Source organism: Zeus faber (assembly GCF_960531495.2).
Source record: "Zeus faber genome assembly, chromosome: 2".
NCBI lineage: Eukaryota > Metazoa > Chordata > Actinopteri > Zeiformes > Zeidae > Zeus > Zeus faber.
This window is the reverse complement of record NC_137189.1, coordinates 9,803,254-9,827,562: the sequence shown is the minus strand read 5'-3', so window position 1 is coordinate 9,827,562 and position 24,309 is coordinate 9,803,254. Positions and strand designations below refer to the sequence as shown.

Here is a 24,309-nt window from a genome sequence, read left to right as displayed (position 1 = left end):
ACTGCCTGGATCATATCTGCCTTTGCGTTCGGCCGGTTTAATGATCTGGGAAAAATGCTGCTGTGTGTGTTTATTATGATTAGTTGTTTATTATTACTGACTAATGTTCTGGGAAAATCCTCTGAATTTTGAAATCGAAAACAGAAGAACAACAGAAGCTACGAACACAGTTTAAACAGACGCAGTTCAATGCATTTCACACCAAAATATGTCCAACCTGGCTAAAAGCATCTGGAACACAACACTGACAGAAGCTACAAACACGGTTGAGGCGTCATTTAAATGTATGTCACAAGGATCTTGTTTCATCCAAATCAATCCACATACAGAGGAGATATTAGTGAAAAACTGAACAACTTTGACCCCAAATATTAAGCTGGTCCTGATTGACTGACACTGTTCGTAAACAAAATGTTAATTACTCACAGAAATACCACAACGTTTTTGGTACTTCTTGGTAGAGCTGGGTGATAAAACGATCTAGATCATTTTCACCATAAAATCTTCCACCATAAAATCTTCCACGATAACGATGATCACTTTATGAGATTTATTTTCGATACAGTTCCATACAGAGTCCATTTTTCTCTACCTACAGACACAACACAAACAGCCAATCGTACAGAGCAGAGAAACAACCGCGTGACACAAACAGCCAATCGTACAGCAGGAACGCCGGTGCTTCCTCCGCTCTCCGGTCAGCAGCTGGGATGAGGCCCCGGAGCTGATGCTGCAGGTCTTTCTCAAACAACAACTAGAACTTGACTTCGCCCTCCTCCCAACCCGAGCCCGGCGCCACTCCTGCAATAGGAGAGCGATTAAAGAATCAATCAGCGATTTTTCTGTGACGTCTGGTCTGACACGGTCAGAAAGAATCCCCCGGTCCGCTCCAAACGTCCCGGCATATAATCACAGAGCAGAGCAGAGCAGATTCAACAAATTTCCGGACTGTTCTCAGACGACAAAGACGTTAATAATATAATATATATTTTAGGGCTGCAGTAACGAAATTTGAATATAATTCAAATACTCACAAACTAAACTATACAAATGCTGAAAACGTGTATCTTTTAAATAAATAATTGATTCTACATATAAATTGTCTGGCGTAAGCGAATCAATCCACATGTGATGGTCAATAAAGTTAAATAGAAGTTCATTCAACTGCTGCACAGTAAACGCACATTAGAAAGAAATAATCCGGTAACTGTGCAAAATCCGCGTCGCCGTGTGGCTACAAAAGTGGGAAATAAACCCAACCATCATCGACGGAATGTCCTTTAGTGCAAAGGTCCCCAACAAGCGGCTCGCGGACCGTACCGGGGCATTTGCCAGCAGTGAGACCCCCCCTCCCTCCACTACAAAATCTGAGCATAAAAAATTTGAATACATTTGAAATAAAAAGCATACAAATTCGAATGGGATAATAGAGGAAGATCTGCAGCCCTGATATATTTATTTATTTTCTCTTTTTTTAGTTTACAGACATTTTAGTTTATTTATTCAGTATTTAAAGAAAAGCCATGAGACACTTAAAGCTGTAAATTTATCATTATTATTATTACTATTATTATTATTATTATTCGATATGTATCCTGATAATTATCGACATAGATCAATATAAAAATCATATTGTTATAACATTTTCGGCCATATCATCCGGCCCGATTCTTGGAAACTGAACTTATTGAAAATGTAATTCAAATGTGATTTATCGACCCACACAAGACCCAACATCACCTACTGTCACTGAGACTGCACATGGAATTACATACAACAAAGTAACTTATAACAATGACAAGATTTGGTTTGAACTAAAAAAAGAAATGTTTTTTTTTTAAAGAAACGTCATGTATAAACCGTTTCCTACAGCTAAATGGAGAAGATGTCAATGAAAAGACAAAGTGTTAGGTATCCACAAGTTTTCCATAATAATTCTAATGCCAAATTAATGTTAAAATTCCATAAAAGTTGTTTGCATTACAATATAGACAGGTAATCTGTTAGACTGAATTTTCCAATTGTACGTTATTAACAGAAAAAAAATACTTATAAGAACCAACGTTTATCTATTAAATTTATGAAATAAAATGTATTTATTATTATTGTTATGTAAGGTAATTACAAAGTTTGTTTTTGTTATATTCCAGATGCAGAAAAATAGCAGAAAGTCGACGTTGGTGTGTTTGAGAATACATAACAAGTGGTATAAGGATGTAGAATTGACAATGAATGCAATAATCCTCTTTACAAAATTGAAGAAGATCCAAAAACACAAAAAACAATTATGAATCTATGTGCATTAATAATATTGCAAATGCAGATTTAAGTTCAGAAGATGAAAACATTTATGAAACATTAACTGATAAACAACAACATGGAATGTTTATGGAATGTGTTTCCAACCAGTTGACACTGTAAAGGAAGTTTTAGAGCAGCACTTTGATGACATGTTGTCTGTAGCACCAGTCAGCATCAACCCTGTACCATTATTGGCAGATGAAACCGATCAAGTAAAATGTTTCCCGGTTCTTTTCCCAAACAACAATTGGAATTTTCATACGCATGAAACTTTACAAACTCACCGAAAATTGAAGGACTAATTATAATAATAATAGCAGATTTAGATTTTTTGAAATAGTTATATTATCCATTCATAATATACACTGGAATTGAGAGCCTGATTTGAAACTGATTTAGAAAAGACAGAGAGAGAGAGAGAGAGAGAGAGAGATGTTATATAAAAATTGAAAATTTACAATAAACAATAAAAAAATAATGTGAAGAGAAAATGATTAAATCTAACAAAAAGTACTTTTTTTATCGTTTTGTTACCCTTACGTACATATTACACATGATTCCCATTGCTCTATTTGTCACACACACACACACACACACACACACACACACACCGAACCATTCATCCATGCCTGGTCGTGTCCTCTCATCTGAACATCCCTGTCTGCCTGTCTCTCTCTCTGTGTCCGTCTGCCTCTCTGTCTCTCTCTTTCTATGTCTCTCTGTCTCTCTCTCTCTCTCTCTCTCTCTCTCTGTGTGTCCGTCTGTGTCTGCCTGTGTCTCTGTCTCTCTCTGTGTCTGTCTGTCTCTCTATGTCTCTCTCTGTATCCGACTGTCTCTCTGTCTCTGTGTCCGTCTGTGTCTGTCTCTCTCTGTGTCTGTGTTTCTCTGTCTCTCTGTGCCCGTCTGTCTCTCTCTGTCTCTCTGTGTCTCTCTGTCTCTATGTCTCTCTCAGTATCCGTCTGTCTCCCTGTCTCTGTGTCCATCTGTGTCTCTCTGTGTCTCTGTCTCTCTCTGCGTCTCTCTGTCTCTCTCTGTATCCGTCTGTCTCTCTGTCTCTGTGTCCGTCTGTATCTGTCTCTCTCTGTGTCTGTGTTTCTCTGCCTCTCTGTGCCCGTCTGTGTCTGTCTGTCTCTCTCTGTCTCTCTGTGTCTCTCTGTGTCTCTGTCTCTCTCTGTGTCTGTCTGTCTCTCTATGTCTCTCTCTGTATCCGACTGTCTCTGTCTCTGTGTCCGTCTGTGTCTGTCTCTCTCTGTGTCTGTGTTTCTCTGTCTCTCTGTCTCTGTGTCCGTCTGTCTCTCTCTGTGTCTGTGTTTCTCTGTCTCTCTGTGCCCGTCTGTGTCTGTCTGTCTCTCTCTGTCTCTCTGTGTCCCTCTGTCTCTCTATGTCTCTCTCTGTATCCGTCTGTCTCCCTGTCTCTGTGTCCGTCTGTGTTTCTCTGTGCCCGTCTGTGTCTGTCTGTCTCTCTCTGTCTCTCTGTGTCGCTCTCTCGCGTGGCTCTGACCTGCTCTCCAGGATGCAGACGGTCAGGTGAGGCTGATGCTCTGCTTCATCTGCCCCACATACGACCAGACTGTTACAGAACAACAGGGTTGTCCCCGAACGCCCCAGAAATAAGAAGGTAATAAAGGGCTGGCAGGGCGTCTGTGTGTGTGTGTGTGTGTGTGTGTGTGTTGTCCAGAGGAAGTGTCCTGGTATGGCTCTGTCGTGCCAGCTGGATTATTTTCTGGAGAGGTTGCCACACCACGACGGTTTTATCCCCCCCACCCGCGTGTGCACCCACACCCACACACACACACACACCAGAAATCTAAAGTTTGTTTTTAATATTATTAAGTGTACTGACAGCATTGCACACTTACTATTATTCCACATATTATTGTTATCATGCAGGCCGCATGCTTTGTGTTCAAAACAACCATTTGAATTCCAAAACAAAAGGGCATCAGTCTGTTGTGTTGCTTAAAACAGATTAAAGAACCAGGACCGAGCAGGAGATCTGGCTTGGCCCGACCGTTTGGTTTCACGCAACAGCGCGTGGGGTTCCGGCGTCTTTCTCACTAAATATCCTTGAAAAATGTATCAGCAATGAACTTTGTGGACTTTATCGACAAGCAGTGCAGGGAACAATGTGTAGTATCTTATAGATACTGAGCATTTCTGGTCTCCGGCGGGGGGTTCTCAACATGGGGTCTGGGGCTCTGTAGGATGGCTGGCAGATAATATATGACAAGTAATTATATTATTGACTGGAGGTTTGGTAAGTATCATTTCTGGTTCAGCTTCACGGTCTTCACCGTTGCAAGACGTTTGCTTCGATCAAACGGGCAGAAACAGACTCTCCCGTCTCTTTTGTGAAACAATGCTCGACCATCACTGGGCCTGATCGACAAGAGTTATCCCCTCGTCCCTTAACAACAAGCCCCTTTCTTTCACTTTCTTTGTCCAGCCTGAAAGGAAGAAGAATCGCTGCACATTTCCTTAAACTCCACGCTATAAGTCAAGTCAAAACTCAGCCTTCCATTCCCCGGGCGTCAAACCACAAGCCATGCTCGGCCGCACAACTCAAAAAAAAAAAAAAAAAAAAAAAGACACTTTGACACAGTGAGACGTGTTTCAATAGTCGATTTAATGGTCGATATTTGCTTTGCGTCAGAGAGGATTGGAGTATCCCAGACATTAGTTTAGTTCTCGTTCTATTTTTTTTTTTTTATCAAATTTATTTTATCGTATAGAACAGCATAGAAAGACAGGAAACGGGGGTTGTAAGAGAGAGAGAGAGACATGCAGCAAATGACCGCAGGCTGAATTTGACCCCCGGTCGCCGCAGGCGTTTTGCCTACAGTGTATACGGTGCGCGTGCTCAGCCGGTTGAGCCGCCAGGATGCCGTAGTTTAGTTCTGGTGAGGTCAGCAAAGCACGGAGTTCAGGGGAGATATGAAAGTGCAGACGCAGACCAGATAAGGTTGGTCAAATTCGACGCCCGGGGGGACGGGGGGGGAAGATAATAAGTCCCAGTGGGAGCGGAGAGATGTATGCAGAAAAGGAGGGGGGGCTGGGGGGTACGTGATGAAGAGGAAGGCTTATTGTTACTCCTGGTTTTTTTTTTATTTTTTTATCTCGGCGCTCCAGGTACAACTGATGATGAGTCAGACCCAGGGTGGCTCGGTCCCGTCTCAAAACTGCTCATCCACGAGCTGTTGAGGGCAGATGCTGACTCAGAAGGAGGCGGGGCGGCCCCCGTCTCCCAGCATGCACCTCTTCACACACACACACACACACACACACACACACACACACACACACACACACACACACGCACGCACACACGCACCTCTTCACACACAGACACAGACACACACACCAACATTTCAAACCAGTCGGAAAAAAATAAAAAATAAAATCTAATTTGGACATAGCCACACCAGGGTTCGGGTACTCAACCCCCCCCAGCCCTGTTTCCATGGCAATAGGTTCTGACATCTCCTGCTGTCGTGACAAGATGTTCTTTTTGGATACGAGGGACTTGTTTAACGCTGACAGTGAACCGGCGCATTGGCTGTGACTGCAGGCAAGAAGAGTGAACTTAAATGACCTGAGAGAGAGAGAGAGAGAGAGAGAGACAAACCGTTAGAGCTTCTCACTTTCTACTACAAAAAATCCCTTTGACGTATTTTAATGCCGACCGAAGCATCAAACCCCTCCCCGTCCGATGAACACGTTATTTTGGAGATAATTGGGGAGCGGTGCGTCGAGTGAATTGTCCTCGCCGCGCCCATAAGCACGTGCATCACGCAGACGTTTGAAAAAGGCTCTCATCTCAATCCCGGCTGTGACTGATTTGGTGCGAGGGCTCGGCTCGCTCGCTCCTGCAATCCCACTTGTAAACATTATGAACGCCTCAACAACATGACCAACAAAGCAAAGCGTCTTCTGGAGTGAATCACCGCCATCACGTTGGTGGTGGTGATGATGATGACGCATTCAGTTACACTTGAAATAAAAGTGAGAGCCGTGCTACTTGCTGCTCCCTGTCACAGATCATGGATGATCAGTGTTGAGCACAGATTCCAGTGGGGTTGGGGGCAACAGGTGCCACAGCCCTCCGCCTGGCTAATTACACTCCCGAGGCTAACTCCCAATGGCTGGCGGCCGAGCGCCTGGCCTGAGACTGAGCTTCGCCAGGATCGCATTAATGGTAAAGAGGTTTCACGTCGGTGTCGTATCACCTCACACCCATTTATGGTTTGCAGGGAACCTTCCAGGCGAGTGGCTCCACAGCGGCGTTGGGCCAAGCTTTTTTTCCTGACATGGCACACTTTTTACACTGAAATAATCCCACTACACGGCACCACGGTACTTTTCACCACAAAAAAAAGAAACATAGAATCATGCTAATTATGTCCGACTGATAGTTTGTGATGCAAGACTCGTGAACGATTTGTTCGTCGCAAACAAACCTTTTACATGACTCAAAAGAGTGGGCGATTAAGTGAATCTTTTGACTGTTGAGAACTGAAAATAATTACTGGACTAAAAGACAGAGGCAACAGAGCTCTGCACATTGCTTCCCTCTCTTTACCGAGTGACTCATCAATTACAGAATCTCAAAAAAAAAATAAAAAAAAAAAAAAAAGAGTCAAGCCTTAAGTCACGAATAGTTCTGAGTTTTCGTGTGAAACTTGACCTTGCTGTGATGAATTACTACAGCCTGACAACCACTGATATTGCAATACAAGACCGGGTTTCAATTATTTAAGATATAAAAAGAAAATAACGGTCCGGACGACAGATCGGCCTTGTGATACTCGTCTCCCAATGTTCCTGCGTGCTTATTAGCATTACAAAACACTCGTGGGAAGAGGGGGGGGGGAAAGGGCTTTTCTGAGAACGCTAAACCAGTTCACATCACCAGGCAAAGCCCAAAGCAATGAACCAATGTCTTGTATTTAACTGTAAAGGATGTGTTGTGACGCAAATGGGTTGACGGGAGAAAGAACAAAAGGGAAAAAAAAAAAGTTTTGCAGCTGAATTAATTTTGATTCATCACTTACGTTACTTAATTTGATCTGTGTGCAGCAGGTCACATGGGTTTGGTTTCACTGGTGTCAGCGCCAATCTCATAAAACAAACCAGAATATATTAGCTGCAGTTATCTGCTCCAACTATACAAAGCATTTTATTTCAAATTGCAAGGGACACAGTACAAATGAATCCTTTCTTCCCCCAGATTCCAAATTCATCCCATTAGAACGCCGTGCTAATTCCATCCCTTTACCATGTTTCCACGCTGTGTCGTCATACAACTTGCATTCAAGAGGAATACCCAAGCTACCTTTATGATGGCAACATTTATTATGAATGCAGTTAAACTAGAAATGGTCACCTAAGACTAAATTGCATTACCTGAAGTTCAGAAGAAATATGATTTATTAAACGCAACCATAAAAATGAGAAAATACGGCCATCGCATGATTTCCTAAATGCCATTTAAGGTTTTTAATTGTAAATGTCCTTTCATGCTGATGTTAAGGGTTTGTTGAATGTTTCTCTGCAAACCAACACCAAAGATAAAAACTCAGCGAAGTCGACTAGATAAGCTCCGAAGCTTAAAGATGAAATTGCATTATCTGAAATTTAGGCTGAAAGAAATATTAATAAACTTCAGTTTGTTTCGCAAGTTTAGAATACTTAAAAAAAAATAAGAATAAAAAATTGGATATATGACCAATATGCTCGGTACATTCATTTAACATTTTTGGTTTTCTATTGAAAATTGGGACCAAAGTGTAAGAGAAATGTGAGAATCCTGAATCCTTGGTTGACCTCAAATCGTGTTTCTCCAGAACCGTAAAATAAGACGCACGGTTTTTTTTGTTTTTAGGGTGAAAATATAAAACTCACATGTTCTCTTTATTTACTGTATATAGATAGATGTACATCACTGAAGTCTGAAAAAAGCACACGAAAAAAAGCTAACGTATGTTGGATCTCAACACAAAAATAAGAAACAGACAAGATGAAAGATGTCAAAAATTACAAATTGTTGGGAAAAAAAAAAGCCATCCAAAAATCATGAGTTGGATGTCAAATAGTCACGTGTTGAAGCCTGTGCCACACACCAACTGTCTGCAGTCGCTAATAATCTGTATTCTGTACATCAGGTGCTTTGTACAAAAAATGTAATATAGCATTTATTATTATTATTATTCTTAATAATAATAATAATAATAATAGATGAGAACATAAAATAAAAGTACATTATATGTACATATTAGATGAGGCCTTTTAGTACAAGACGTTATACTAAAGGACACTTGCAATACTCGTTCTTTTCAATGAAAAATGTAAGAAGCTTATTTTCAAATGAAAGACCGCTCCAAAGAAGCCATTATTTAAAGCCTTTCCGTGGAGAACGGTCACCGACTGGATGGCGGGAAATACTGAGGGGACGGAGGGAAAATGCACAGAAAATAAACTTTTGGTGAGTAGCGAGTGTCTTTCTTCAAACAAAACAACAGGGGAAACGCAAACAGACAAGAAAAACCGTCAACAGGCATACAAACACAAAGGCAGTATTTACACTTCACACATTCAGCCGAGAAAACACAGATGGAGAAGCGGAGCAGTTCTGGGGGATGAGAAGGAACTAAGAAGAAACGTAATGACCATAAAATTTAAAATAACGACTCACAAGTATCCAGAAGCCATGTTGAGGAATAGCGCAGTAAAAAGTCTTTTTTTTTTGTTTCCATACAGATAGAGCGACAGCATCACGGATAAGGACTCATGACTCTAAATTTTGCGAGTCATGGTTCTGTGATCTTTATCTTCAAGTTTTACCAGGAAGTTCTTCTTCTTCATCTTCTAAGTGGTTTCGACCGCTGATGGAACGAGAAAAGAAAACAAAAAACCAAACAAACAAAAAAAAAACGCGTGCTGTCAAGGTGTGCTCAGAACCCGAAACACCCCACATTTCCAAACAGTTTGTTGCTTATTTTTATTTATTTATTTTTTATTCTGTCTCTGGTTGCTCTCCTCAGCTCGGCGGCTGCCCCCCTGTGTCTCCAGAAGGCACTGTGAACGGAAAGGCTTGTGCTCCGGTCTCACTTGTTACAAGCCGTTCAGAAAGATCAAAATGGAGGGAGATTTTGCAGAGTAGAAAATACTAAAGCGATGGGCGTAAAAGTACCCCTCCCAACAACAACTCTGCTCATCAACCTTGTAGGAGCCTCTATGTCCGCACGTGAGAAAAGAAACAAAACGACAGCGACGTCAAGGGTAGTATTGGACTAATTTGGGGTGGGGGGGGTTTAATCGGATCCGATTCCAGACGCAGTGCGTGGCTCTCGACAACTCTCCTTTTGTGTGGCAGGCGGCAAACGGTGCCTGAGCCAGACCAATAGACCAATCTGGAATAAGAAAACAAACTGGATCCAAACAACTATTAGAGAGATAAGCCTTCAGAGCATTGTTTCACACACACACACACACACACACACCCCCCCTTAAAAAAAAAAAAAAGGATGGACAAAACCCACTAAAAGTTAAAAAGAGTGACGTTAGCATCACATTTCACTTCCACACAGGAACAGAACAGAGGATGGATGGAAGAACCTGGACCGGTAGCTCTGAATTCTGACTGACGCGGCCGCCAAAAGAAAAAGAAGAAGAAAAAAAAAAAAAAAAAAAAAAGCAGTGTTGATTTTCAGTACGAGACGTCAGCGCTCTCTAGTGGCCAGTCCCAAACAACACAAATACCTATGAATAGGAGAGCCTCCGGAAAACAACTGTCCAGCTCGTACGTACAGAGCGCTTACGCTTGTTCAGCTTTCCGCACCAAGGTTGGGAGAAGGATATTAGGATCGTCAACACCATTTGTGGGGCTCCAAATGATTTTAAGAAATGGCTGAATTGGTAATTTTTTGTAATAAGACTAATGAAATCCTCTGGAGAGGTTACACATTGTGGGCTTATATTGACATCTACAAGCACCTGACATCTATAGAGAGGAGGCAAGAGAAAGAAAGACAGAACAGAACACCTGAGAGAAATGACCAGAAGGAGGCAGCAGGGCACGCCTCAAAAACAAAGACAAAATAAAAAAAAAAGTTTAAAAAGAGGGACGAGAAGGAAGGGGAACTATCTTGGGGCATGGACACAGTGTGTGCTCTGGTCATGCAAGAGGAGTCCAGCAGACTACGACTACAGGGAGGTCCGTCCGGGCACAGCACCGTGCGCCCCCCAACAGAAGTTCCAGGGAAACAGAGCTCAAGACTCCCCTCGGCCGGAGACAATCTGGGGGTCTTATCGTTTCCCTCGTTGTGCTGTCCGAGGGCCCCGTGGTTCCTCGGCTCGGTGGATGCTGCTGGTTCTCTGGTGGTCCAGGGGGTGGGGGCGTCTGGTGGTGTGGTGGGCATGGGTTTAGTGTCCGTCGTGTGTGGTCAACATGTCCTCCGCCCGCCGGTGCGTCTCCAGGGCCTTGACAGTGGAGATGTCCTGGGGAAGCTCCGATTTCCTCCGCATCAACGGACGGTCCCGACGCTGGTCCTTCTGGATCTGAGGGAGATCGGGTTAGAGGTCAGTCAGGCACAGGGCTGGAGATTGGGCAGGATCTCACCATTTGATATCGACTCAATCTGATATGGACGAGATGGGTCACGATCAGGATTCTACATTCATTCATAATAAGAATAGATAACAACCAAACATTTCAGCCGTGAAGAACCCCTGAACCAGCCATTTATTATTAACTATTATTTGGACAATTTGCACATTTTTCTACCCCTCTGGTTGTAGAAATAATCATTTTAGAAATAAACACTTTAGAATCTGTGTCGAAGGTTTGGCGTTAATAAGAGATTAAGCGTGAAAAGAATTGGAAAAAAAATGGACATTGCTCCAGCAAACGCCCACACACACCCACCCACACAGCTTCCAGATCAGGAGGCTGCTGGATTATTTGGACACAGTTGTTGGCATTGTTTTTATTCTTATTCTCAAAATAAGCAAAGCAATGTATATTAAGGAGTTATTGCTTTCCGCTCTGTGTGCAAACTGGACAATCAAATCAGACTTTTGAACGTGCAACCAATTGCCAAATTAGAACAACCAGACACACAAAAGAGATGGGGAAAGAGTTAATTAAAACAAACAAAAAAACAAGCGGTAGTTCAGCTGAAACCCAGTTTCACCATCACCTCAAATCTCAGAATTTCATGTTGTAGTGTTGGTAAAGTTTTATCTTAAATCCAACCACAGAGTGTTTCACCATCAATGTTTGATCAATCTCATCTCAATCTCATCAAGGTTGACACCATAAGGCGTCTTCGCACCCAACAGTTGTGGGGACTCCCTGAGGGGACCTAGGAACTGCGGAGGTCACCGGAATAACTTAATACCATCAAGGGATTTTTTTCTGGTTGTATTTGCACTGCACTGGAACTCTTAGGTGACACTGAAGTGATTTCAGCCAATGGGGTTTAACGTGAGTTCCGTGTTGTATTTACTCCGTAACTTTCATTGATTTCAACTTATCAGTCCACTAAAATCGGTTTCTGAACAGATTTGAGGCAAGAAACAAGCTGGATCTACAAGACGCAATTTAAAAGTTTGTTCCGACTTTCGTAAGGCACGGGCTCGCATCAGAACACTGCACAGGGAATTAAGGGACGTTAATTCATTCAGTTAACATTGTAAAATAAAATAAATGAAATAAAGACTTCCACAAAAAAAAATATATTTTTTTATTGGTTATATTTTACGATGTGTACGTAGGCTGGTCCACACCGAGAGCGAAGCGACTCGACCGGACGGTCCTCAGTCCAAGGGACCAGCAAGGGACTTTGGATTCATGTCTGGACCAATCACCGTTCACTTACGTCACTGATGGTTCCTCTTGTGCCGGTTAGTCCCTGCCCTGGAGTTGGAGCTAATAAAGTCCCTCAAGAACAGAGTTCTAAGAACTATGAACATTTGTAGTCCCTGCAGCGCGGACACAAATAAAAAAGGGGACGGTTCCTCCAAAAAGTTCATAGAACTATGAAAAGGTTCCTGCAGAGCAAAAACACCTATTGACACAGAAACTGAAACCATAGGGTTGACACCAACCAAACCCCCCCCCCCAAAAAAAGTATTAATTATTAAATTGTTTTTAGAAGATATAATTCAAAGATTTTTTTGAAAGATACAAGGGAGCCCATTGGAACTGGAATTATCAAGACAAGTATTATTTTCACTTAAAACTACATGAGAGGAACACAGAATACATTGCAAGTTTAAGGTTATAAGTTACACTTGAAATAGTTCGCATAATTTGTACATTTATAGTTTATATTATACCAAAGGAATAAGGAAGGAATCATATATAGTCATAATTTGTTTCCATTCAAACTTGGTTAGAAATATTGTTACTGTATCGAACCATGAACAGATTATATCGTTACAGCCCTAATGCAGAATAAAAAACCAAAAGTGGAATAAAGGCGATGTTGAAGTAGTTGTATTTAAGAACAGTTTCTCACTGTCATCACATTGTTGAAGTTTATTCTTCATACTAGGTCTGTGAGATAAACTCTGCACAGGTGAAAATATAGAAAGGGGAAAAAAATTCAAATAAATGAGGGGAAAAGGTGAACCTGGGCGACCCTTTTAATGTCCTATACTTTCATAATGTTGTACCCAATAACCCCTTACCTGCGTGGCCTCCTCCTCTACAGTTCTCTTTAACATGTGCACATCGTCCAGCAGTGGACAGTCTGTCTCCATGTCCATGGGACTCCCCCGGCCTGTGGGCTCTAAGTATGACAGGAACTGGGAGGGGACAGTGATGAAAGGAGGGACCACGTTATACGGCGTTAAATGTCTAAACTAATCTACGCTAAGTCTTATTTAAACCTGTACTTGTTGACAATCTGGCTGGGTTTAAAAAAAATAAAATAAAATAAAATTTAAAAAAGGCTAATAAAAATAATAATATATAAAAAAATATATATATTTCTTTTAACGGGTAAATTTCAATAAAAACTGGAAAATGTATGTAAGGCGATTGTGAACGCTAGTGTAGTGAATACTGACAGACTGCGGGAACGAGACAGTGATGGGCAATGAGATGCTTGATGCTGAGACGAACACACACACACCACACACCACACACACCTCTCTGAAGGTGTCTTGTGGTATCTGGCACCAAGACCTTAGCAGCAGATCCTTTAAGTCCTGTAAGTTGTGAGGTGGGGCCCCATGGATCAGACTTGTTCCAGCACATCCCACAGATGCTCCATCGCATTGGAATTTGGAGGCCAAGTCAACATCATCAACTATTTGTCATGTTCCTCAAACCATTCCTGAACAGATTTTTCAGTATGCCAGGGTGCGTTACCCTGCTGAAAGAGGCAACTGCAATCAGGGAATACAGTTGCCATGAAGGGGTATACTTGGTCTGCAACAATGTTAAGGTAGGTGGTACATGTGACACTTGGCCAAGGAACTGTACATAAACGCTGCAAACATTGCCATTATAAACTGTACAATAACTTACGTGTCTATGACCTAAACGGAAAATTGTGTATAAACGCCTGTAAATATAGCTACTATAAACTGTAAAATAAGATTGTGTGCCTGTGATTTGGCTCACACTGGGGACTGTAGTACAGCAGCTGCTGCTTAAAAAAGGGGGGGCCGTATGAGCAGGACACACACATTTTTGCCTGACTAGAATCAGAACGAACACATTTTCTTTTCCTCGTCAAAGGATGAGCACACACACGCACACTATTCGGTTTAAGCATGTACACAGAGACGAGTAAAGCGCGAAGCATGGGCAAAGATCACGGCTCAGAAATCTAAAATCTGGGCAAATACTTCCCAAAACGCTTCCTAGAGGCAGGCATTGCATGACTGAATTAAATAGATAGATAGATAGATAGATAGATAGATAGATAGATAGATAGATAGATAGATAGATAGATAGATAGATAGATAGATAGATAGATAGATAGATAGATAGATAGATAAAATAATAGTACTAAAGGGGATATAGATATATACATCTATAAGTAAATAATTGCTAAGGTTAATAAATAGTTAAAAATAAAATAAGGAGCGACAATCCGAGATTCGACAGCCACTGACATATCGAAAGGGTTTGCTTTAAAGGGCAGCAGCAGGTGGACTCCAAATCCACGGCCAGGTATCACCGTCAGTCCCACACGTATGGGTGGGAGGGAATACATTTAAAAAAACGGAATCACTGAGTCAAAAAAAAAACAAAACAATAGGACAGTAATTGTTTTAATTAAACAGGGAAGCTAAACGAGGAACCAGGAAAACTTAGGTCCATATCAAGCAGCGCACGGCAGAGATATGGGTGCGGGCCAAGGGGGCAGCAAAGAGGGGTCGGCGCACGGCAGGGGGAGAGGGTCCCCAGCAGAACTTATCATAAAGCACCATCCGGATCAAAAAAACCAAAATTCTAAACTGCATGAAATAATGGCATGACAGAATCCCACGGTGGCCAAAAGAGGGCACCTTTGATATGGCGTGTTGTAACAAGATGGAGACTTACATAAAACATCACAAAGCCAAAGACACGGGTGACAAAAGGGCTGGGAAAAGAGCTAAAGAAAGGGAAGTGTTAAGTTGGTTCAGACAAGAGGGAAAGCACCACCAACAAATGATGAGAGCAGCAGGAAAAATAATGATGGAGGATAATGAGAAACCATGGAAAGAAAGGAGTCTAAGTTCCATCTGTCTGATACGGGACACTTGAGGCAGGGATTGCCGTCCGGACCAGCAGCCGGTCCGGACGGCATCCCCGGTGTTCGCCGCCGGGTTCAGCCTCCCCCTGGCGCGATACATTGAGATGCATCAAGAGTCACTGACAATCGTAATCGAATTGTGAGGCCAATCAGGACCCACACCTCTACTAATTATGTTTTTGTGACATCGCTTTGCAATAAATTAATAAATTAAAAAAAAAAAAAAAAAAAAAAAAAAAAACTCTTTTGAAGGAAAATGAGATCTTTCCAGATTCGTGTTCCTTTGTGTTTTTTTTTTATCTCAACAAATTTTCAAAACCAGGTTTGATTTATAAATAGAAGAAAAATGTTAAACCGTGGAGTTAAATATTCCCGTTAGATTACATGGGGAAACACAGTTCACTTCCTGAGACGCAGAAAATCGCTGAACAACGCCGATCGATGGTTTCCTTTAAAGCGAGCATCCAGGTAAAGATCATTCGTCCTTCAATGTGAAACTGTTTTGATAGAATTCAACCTTTAAATCATACAACTTTTACACACACGGAGCCACTGTTGCCAAACGGCGAAGAAGAAGATCCCTTTTGTATCACGCACCTACGTCACTTCCGTAAACAGACAGTTAAAGTGCAGCAGGGGGTGTTTCGGTCTCACTTGTCTGTGAAAACGTTCTTCTCCGTATCGTTATGGTCCACGCGAAGCCGGAAGTCCGTTGAGGTTGGTGGTGGATTTTCAGATTTCCGACTCATATTGATAGATTTTGTTGTATTGTCTGTACTTTTAAACTCCAAATTAATTCCACTTTTATAAAACATGTATATTCTTACTAATAAATAAAAACCTTTTTAAAAACAAAATTAGTTATGTTGTTGAGCTGTTTGTGATTGGCCCATTCAGCAGTATGTTAATTAGCCATGAGGCTTTGCCCACCCTGGTGTGGGTAAAACTTTGGAGGTGATTATCTCAGAAACAGTTTGCCACACTCTTGTCATTAACAAGTCATAGCTTTAAAAATATCTGCTTGATTTGCACAAGTGACACCTTGTTTAGAAGCTCTGATTCTCTAACTAACTATTCTGACTAAATATTCTATGGACATTATCCCCTACATATTAAACATTGTGATAATATAATTCTGTTGTTCCACTAGGGTGCACACATTTACTTTAGGTGCTATGCTTTTTAGCATATCTGTTTGGGAATCACAGAATTATTCCATGCACTCCACTTTTAAATCGTGGACCTAGACCAAACAATGTTGTCATGATGTGTGTCTCTCACCCAAGTGTTTAAGCCCAGGTTAAAGCAACCCCACCCGTCCAACTTGAAGGACACTACACGACCAGAGATGTGATCGATAAGGCAGACGGCTACAACTGCCCCCCCCACCACTACGAGGAGACCACCGTACCCCACGCATGGCCAACTCCCCTCGCCTCTGAAACTCCAGTCCACATGGACTACTCCTCCGACCCATCATCCAGCCCCCATCTGATGCCGCCCCTCCAAACAACTCCCCACAGGAGGACTCAGAAACCACAGTAGACCCGTTCTCTGCTTGACCCGCCACAGTGGCAGCTATGTCTTTGGTAGTTTTCTGGTCCCTTCTGGCCAGGATCACACCAGCTGCAGCCATCCTCCCACGTAAAATACATGTCAGGGGGCAACGGCGGAACCAAGGACTGAGGTCCAGCCTCAGAGCTAGGGCTCGCCTCGAGCAACTGGCATTACACAAAGATCAAGTAGCCAGACTCATGCTTGTCAATGATAATCTGGGCCAGCAGATCTCTACCCTAAATCAATCCCAAACTCAGCGGCTGCATAGGGGAACTTTGTAAACCTCACCGCCAATACTTCATCACAGATAACTGGTTTCTTGTGGACCGATTTTATTGAGGTTGTTGTTATCTGAAAGTTGTCATTTGGTAATCTTTTTATGTTTATGCCATGTAAAAGATTGTTTTGCTTATTTTCTCCATCACAAAATATTATCGCATAGATATTTTTTTCTGATAACCAAATATGACCATTCCATTGTTTATACACAACAAACCCCTCACCAGTGTTTCTCACAAACCTCACTGATCCTCACAGGGGCAGTGTATCAAAGTTGTTTTGCTAACAGATTTTGCTACCTATACTCACCACAGTCGTGTTATGATTTTGTTTCTTATACTCACATTTTGGTTTATGCATTTATACTCACATCGATTGTTGCATTTGATAGTTTTGTATGTTCATACAGTAATTTGATTATAAGCTCACTATGCGTGTTTGCCTACATTATATCCTGCATGTCCATTGCTACCATCTACAATCCTTACGTTATCCAACATAACCATTTTATTTCATTAGAATGTGACTGTAGAAGTCACAAAGGGGGGAACGTTGTCGTTTATTTAGTAACCTTTTATGATTAAATCTAGTCATCCCACATGAAAATCCTCATGTTTTATTTTTTTTTACAAAAATCGATGCAAGAACAACCCAATTTAATACCAAACTTAATATGAAACTATCCTTTAAAAATTAATTTGAAAAATAGTACACTCTGTAAACCACCAGATGGAGCCACAGAGGACACCATCTCCCGAGGTCATGTAAGAGACAAGCCCTAAACTGAACAGTCAGCATATATCAGTCTTTGGCACCCTATAGAAAACTACAAATGAACGCCATCGTCAAAAGAAGGAGGGTTGTAGCTATGAAGGCTGTGATTGGCTAGCTGAGAAGCGACATTAGAGAACAGCTAAACGAAGAAACAAGACTACGATTGGCTCAAAATATATTTCTGATTATTTCTTCACATAAAAAGAGGCGAGATATGTAAACGAGCAAACCCCTCGCCACGACTATAAAAGATATGAGAACAAAGGGATAAATCAGTTCTGGTTTCGCAAAACCAACTCCCGAGTTTCGTTGCTGTGTCTGTACTTATGATACACAATAAAACTTGTCCGCATCAGCTTCTGCTTTGTTCCAGTGATTTTTTTCAAGTTTTGAATGTCGCAGAAGATGAGAACATCCTACCTACACTTGGGCATGTGAGCATAAGAACTGGACCATGGCGCAATGGAAGGCGGCATGGTCTGATGAATCAAGAGTTTTCTTCTATATAATGTGACATTTTAAGACATTTCACTGTATATATGTATGAATGTATAAGTATGATGAAAAAACCTCTTGAATATTGGATGGCCGGGGGTTAGGGTCCGAACCGATGGAGCATTTGTGGGATGTGCTGGAACAACGAGGCCGCTCCATAGAGGCCCCACCTCGCAGTTTACAGGACTTAAAGGATCTGCTGCTAACGTCTTGGTGCCAGATACCACAGGACACCTTCAGAGGTCTTGTGGAGTCCATGCCTCAACGGGTCAGAGCTGTTTTGGCAGCATGAGGGGAACTACACAATATTAGTGGTGGTTTTAATGTTATGGCTTATCCCCTATGCACTCATATAATATTATATATGTATATGATATATAAAAACAAATAAAATATAAATAAAAAAATAATGAAATAATTTCCCACTTAAATCAAATGCACTTCTACTCTTAGGTGTCAGTCACCAATGTATTCATTTAAATTCATTTATTTTTATGTTTATTTGAGATACAAGTTGAATTTGTTTGTATGCGATTCTTTTCTTAAATTCAGTTATTTCATTTTTTTAATTTGATTGATTTGTTTTAATAAAAAGTTACACACAATTTCAGTCCAGTGATGTTTAATAAAAAATATTACATTTCTGAATAAGAGTGAATTTGTTCCATTAAATATTTTTGTCACATATACAAGAAACTGAACTACAGTAGTTTTGATTCTCGTTTTGAATAAAATATCGATATAGATCTGTATCGTGAACCTTTTGTACCAGGATGAATCAAGTCTCGGGAGTGATTTGTGGAGAAGAGCTGTGGACACCTGTTTCATTCATTGAACGGATGTTTGAGGCTGGAAGTGAAAAGCTCTGTGCTCACCTGTGGGTTTGACTTTGCGAGATTCTCAATCTTCAACCACGCCTCTTCCCTCTCTTTCCACTTGGCTTTCTCTCTGACAAAATGACAACAGTGAAATAAAAACAATAAACAAAACGACAATAACGCATAATGTAAGTACTTAGAAACAATGAGTTTCCTTTACGTCATGTTTGTTAGGTCTCTCTTTGTATGCTCCAGAAATAGTTATTAAAGAATAACTTTAAGCTTTGATCGTAAGAGGTGGAAAAAAAACAAAACTTGGTGGTTTATAATCAGCTACTGAGTTAATAAAATATGGTACTGACATCATTGCATTGATAAAATCATATCACGCGAACAAATAACTCGGCCCCAACTTCCTGTTCACTTAACATTATTGTCGCATGTGGCGGAATCGTTTTAAGGTTGTGAGTTGAGGAGGGTTCTCTACTTTGAAAAAATACAATTTATAACAAGTGATTGCTGTATGCACTTAATTTGAAATGGCATACTTTTTGGATTGCAGGATAACAAGCACTTGTCCACAACATTCGTAATACTTAGCAATATCTTTGTAACGTCTTTGTAAAGTCTTTTGTATAACGTTTTGTAATTTTAAACGTGACAATAGAAGGAGTAGTGAGGAAATGAAGTGCTGGAGTATACATTTTGGATTAATTTGAGCCATTTTAAGCTTTGTGACACGTCAGGACTTCTATGCTTTATGACATGCCAGGACTTCTTCTCTGTGAGGTAAGTACTGAAGGTAAGTTAAGGTAAGTTTCATTCAGGAGGATTTAAATGTATATTTAATACAACAATTTATTCCATTATAAAATTATAGAACCTAGAATCGCTCGTGGCGCCACCCCTTGAGCCCGCCTGCATGAGCACCCCGTATCGATTATGCACATTTTAGTATTTTTAGAGCTTAGTCTGTAAACAACAGGTTTTATGATATTTCACTGCATATATGTATGACCATATGTATATGTATGTGACAAATAATCTCTTGAACTTGATCTTGTGTGTTCCACCATTTTACAATAAACTAAGCTAATATACAAAGTGAATAAATAGATACCTAAATTAATATAGTATTTGCGGCGTATTCCCACCAATTATTGTACTGATTTGATCATCAGTCCATATTGGCTCTTACTTGCTTATCTCCGCTCTGAACTGCTGCGTGCAGTCGTCAAACAACTTCTGGTTCATCTCCATGAAGAGCTTCAGAGCGTTGTAGATCAGCCCGTGGATTGTCCTAAAATTAAAGAATAAGAACAATGAGAACAATACTAATAATAATGGATTAGAGCTGCAGGCAGCAATACTTACAATTCCAATATTGCCACCAATTACAAATTTTCAAGTTCCCATGAAACGTAGCATCAGTTTGTGCTGTTGCTGGTCTTTACATGAACATTACGTCTAAAACGAGTTTGCATTGAATGCAGCATCGGCTGATGTAATGACGCAGTGATGCAAGTTTTCCAAGCCCTGGTGACATGTAGAATTACTAATAAAAGCTGATACACTTGTGTGTTATTACTTTATCCTAAAAATGAGAAGGCGGTTGTCCACTACCTGTAGTCCACAGAGTCCTGCCTTACGGTGTCCCAACAAAATGGTTCTATTCAAACGGATTAAACACGATTTGGACCCGTTGCTCTGGGGCTGCAAGTGAAATCCATGTGTGAAGACACAAACACGGAATATATTTTTGTGTGTTCTGTGTACAGACATCTGACTCAATGCATCAATCCAGGTTAATGAGGAAATAGTTTTTCCCAGACAATGGTAACCGGTAATCTTTTTCGCCCTTCTTCTTAACCTGGAAGTATAGAGGTCCTGAAGGGTGGGCAGGTCACAGCCAATGATCCTCCCTGCTCTGAGGACCTGTTGAGTCTGGCCTTATCCTGGACGTTGGCAGGCCCATACTTGAAACACAGTTTTATTGAGTTTTAATATACTTTATTGGTGTTTTTTCCATGATTGAGTGCCATGTGTTCCTTGCTGATGTTCTGGAGCGTAAACTTGGGTACAACTTTGATTTACAGACATTTTATGTAGCTTTAAATTGCTGGGGTCAATTTGACCCCAAACAAAAAGGATGTCTGTTCATTTTAACAGAAAAGCTGGGTTAATTTAGGAGGTTAACAGAGGACGCAATAAAAGTGCTAAAGGTCACGTGTTTCCGTCGACCGCGGACATCTATGGGGGACGTCTGCCATATTTGGTCTGTATCTAGGAACTCGTTTTTTTCAGAGTTCCAATGAACGCATCATCACTTCTGAAACAAATTTGTTTTCCAAGTTTCCTAATGAACGCAGATCGCTTACTCACATCATTCATGGATTACTACAACATTTGGCTGCCTGCTACCAAGCCGTGACAACATGATGATGGAGACTTGCGAGCCGAACCAAAGTACCTTTTTGTTTGCCGATCGCGTTTTAGTTCAAGTTTCAGTGAATGAAAGTGAACAGAAACAAGCCATTCTAGTCATCATGTCTCAAGTAAAGTCACAAGTATTTTACTATCAAGTCCAAGTGGTGTCTCAAGTAATTTATTTCCCGTCATGTCAAGTTGCAAAACACTGACTCAAGTCCACATCTCTGGTAATTGTGACTTTTTTGCATTGACACTCCATGTATTTGGAAGTATCCGCAATATAAACAAAGAGTGGAAAGGAATATAAAGGAAGACATAGATTGGACTTAAATAACTTCAGATGACGATGTCAAAGTGGCACGCTCCTGAAACTAATGAAATTACGACGTGTTTTTCACAAGTTTCTGCTCCAAATTTAGATTGATATTGATCAAACTCAAACTACAAGACATCTGAAACGTCCCAATTCTTACGAGACCTCAAGAATGTCTCTGCGTACTGCCGCTGTCATGTTTCAGATACTTTAGGCCCGAAAGACGTGTAGATTAAAAATAAAAAAAAAACACTGGACAATAACAACAAGCCCAGAGAACCCAGAGAGCCTCACTTGTTCCAGTGCGTCTTGGAGTTACGGTAGAGCGCTGGGAACATGATGGGCAGGATCCTGGCGGCATTGTCGCTGATCAGGCTCATGATGTACTCGTTGTTCCAGTAGTAGAGCGCCCGCTCGGCCACCTGGAAGTGCGGGCTGGACACGCACTTGGCGAGTTGCCGGAATAGAGGCTCCATCACCTTGACAAACTCGGACGGCTCGATGACGTCCAAGATCTCCTCCAGCTCATTGAGGAACATCACCTCCTTGGGACTATGCGTCTTGGGCCAGTACTTCAGCAGTGCTATCACCGTCTGCAGCACACACAGCACACCAGAGTTTATACGAAGAGATTTAGACTCTTACTGAGTTACTCCAATGATTTGGGCTGTTAGATGGCATAAAATAAACTCTTAATTATATTTAAAAAATGCACAACTTAAATATTTTAATCAAAATGTAATTTTCACAATTTAAACAACATTCATATTCCACAGACAATATGTTTCCAAATAATTAGTATATCAAGTCATTCTAAAGTTTGCTCAAATATATTTCTCAATTAAACAGATGATTTTTCTATTTGACTTCCTGCTAAGATCCCATCTTCAGATGGATTTCGGCCTGATTGAATAATGATGGAGTCTTACTGGGCATGAGTTATGCAGTTTAGTACCACCTGCTCTCAGGTATTGTGTGCATTTTGAAAGTTCCATTTTAAATGACATGTTGCATAATTCAAATAAATATAATTAGGATTTCAGGCAGTAACAAGCGCCAAGACATCCAAGCGAGTCACAGCTTAAGGTAGAATGTGAAATTTTATGGGCTGAATATCAACATTATACTTGGATGAGATTGGCAACTTTTACAATACTGTTTCAAATTAAACTCACTAGATTTTAATTACTGACCTAATGTTAAAGGCCAAATACATGAAATGTCTCCTAAAAGTAATTCATTTTCCAAAACTTCAAAAACAACTCGTAACAAGTGCCTAACAATGATTGTGGTGAAACTTTAACTTATTTTAACCATATAAGGAATATGACTTTGGGGAATTTGCAATACAAGAAAGATCGGGAAAAAATGTTAAAATGTCAACGCAGTCACCAAGGGCAATATAAATGGTAAATAATGGAAGGTTTCAAACCCTAAATGACACTGATGTCAAACCAGAATTCCTTTTATGACTGGCCTAACGCTAACACATGCTAGTGCATACAAGAGTCAACACTGTATTCATGGAGGAATTAGTTTGCCGCTACTTAAATCTTACCGGTTCTGTAAGAGTGCTATCCTTTTCAAGAAACTGTACCACACAATAGGCGAGCTGGTGGAGAAACAATGGACATGCGTTCATGAATTTTGTTAAATAACAGCGTGTTATTTGATAGATTTAAAGGGTGCTTGGAAATGAAATTAATATTCACCTGTGGGTGATAGACGCTAAGAGACTTGACTTTGTGCAATGGAAGTAGTACTTTCAACAGGAAAATCTTGTGCTCTTCTTTTAGTGGTAATGCAAATCCATTGATTATGCTGCAAGGGACAAAAGGAAAAGGTGGTCATGATGGAAAATACCAGTGCTATTTGGCCAAAGTAGGTCATCTTCGCCATTTTGTTTTTCCATTGTTCCAAATCAGAAGATATGACTGTACTTGGGAAACAATAACTCAATAACATTTCCTAAATTCCTCTGTTGTTTTGTAACTGTAATGCTTCTAAGACAAGATATGAGACACAGAATACAAAAAATGCCTCAGCTCCATTAACGTTCCTGGTGCCTTTTTATAAAGTTCTGCAAGTCAACACTGGCAATGAGCTTAAAGCCTAATTTGGCACTCTGCTTTAAAGTTCAGTTCACAGAATCCAAATTTAAAAGGAAACGTTCAAGTTCAACCTAGACCTTATTAAAATGTTGTTTCCGTTCATAGCACAACCTCTGTGTACGCTGACGCTATTCTGAAACTTACCACTTACCACTCACTTCTCACATAAATGTAGGCAAATGGGGCAAATGTTTAAGCCTGAAATCTCCTCATGATATTGTCAAAGAGCTAGGGATGCCAGGGTGAGGATATTTTCCCACCAGTTAATAAACTCACCATATATTTTACAAAGGGGGGTTGGGTGCCCCATTATGCACGGTTCTGCCTTTTTCGTTTCAGAGGGAAATAAAAAGTAAAATAAAACAAGAGTCAAATAAAATACATCTAAAATAAAAAACACAATGTTCCTAATGTATTATTGAAAGGGATGGAGAAGAGCAGTGGACGGAGATCACGGCAACAAATTACGCATGGAG

General features: G+C 40.8%; 1 protein-coding gene across 4 annotated transcripts in view; it reads right to left on the bottom strand.

The window, feature by feature from the left end:
• Positions 1 to 10,276: 10,276 nt before the first annotated feature.
• Positions 10,277 to 24,309, bottom strand: part of ppp2r5cb (protein phosphatase 2, regulatory subunit B', gamma b) — a gene marked incomplete at its 5' end in the record, with an annotated part of 48,233 nt that continues 34,200 nt past the window's right edge. For 3 of the 4 annotated variants that reach the window (XM_079996967.1, XM_079996968.1, XM_079996969.1), the window contains 7 exons: positions 10,277 to 10,857; positions 12,994 to 13,110; positions 19,037 to 19,109; positions 20,178 to 20,279; positions 22,017 to 22,315; positions 23,281 to 23,334; positions 23,435 to 23,543. In XM_079996967.1, the coding sequence (XP_079853093.1) occupies positions 10,723 to 10,857; positions 12,994 to 13,110; positions 19,037 to 19,109; positions 20,178 to 20,279; positions 22,017 to 22,315; positions 23,281 to 23,334; positions 23,435 to 23,543 (889 nt within the window). In that variant the 3' untranslated portion in view covers positions 10,277 to 10,722. The remainder of the gene's footprint in view (positions 10,858 to 12,993; positions 13,111 to 19,036; positions 19,110 to 20,177; positions 20,280 to 22,016; positions 22,316 to 23,280; positions 23,335 to 23,434; positions 23,544 to 24,309) is intronic. The other variant, XM_079996970.1, reaches the window with a different exon arrangement.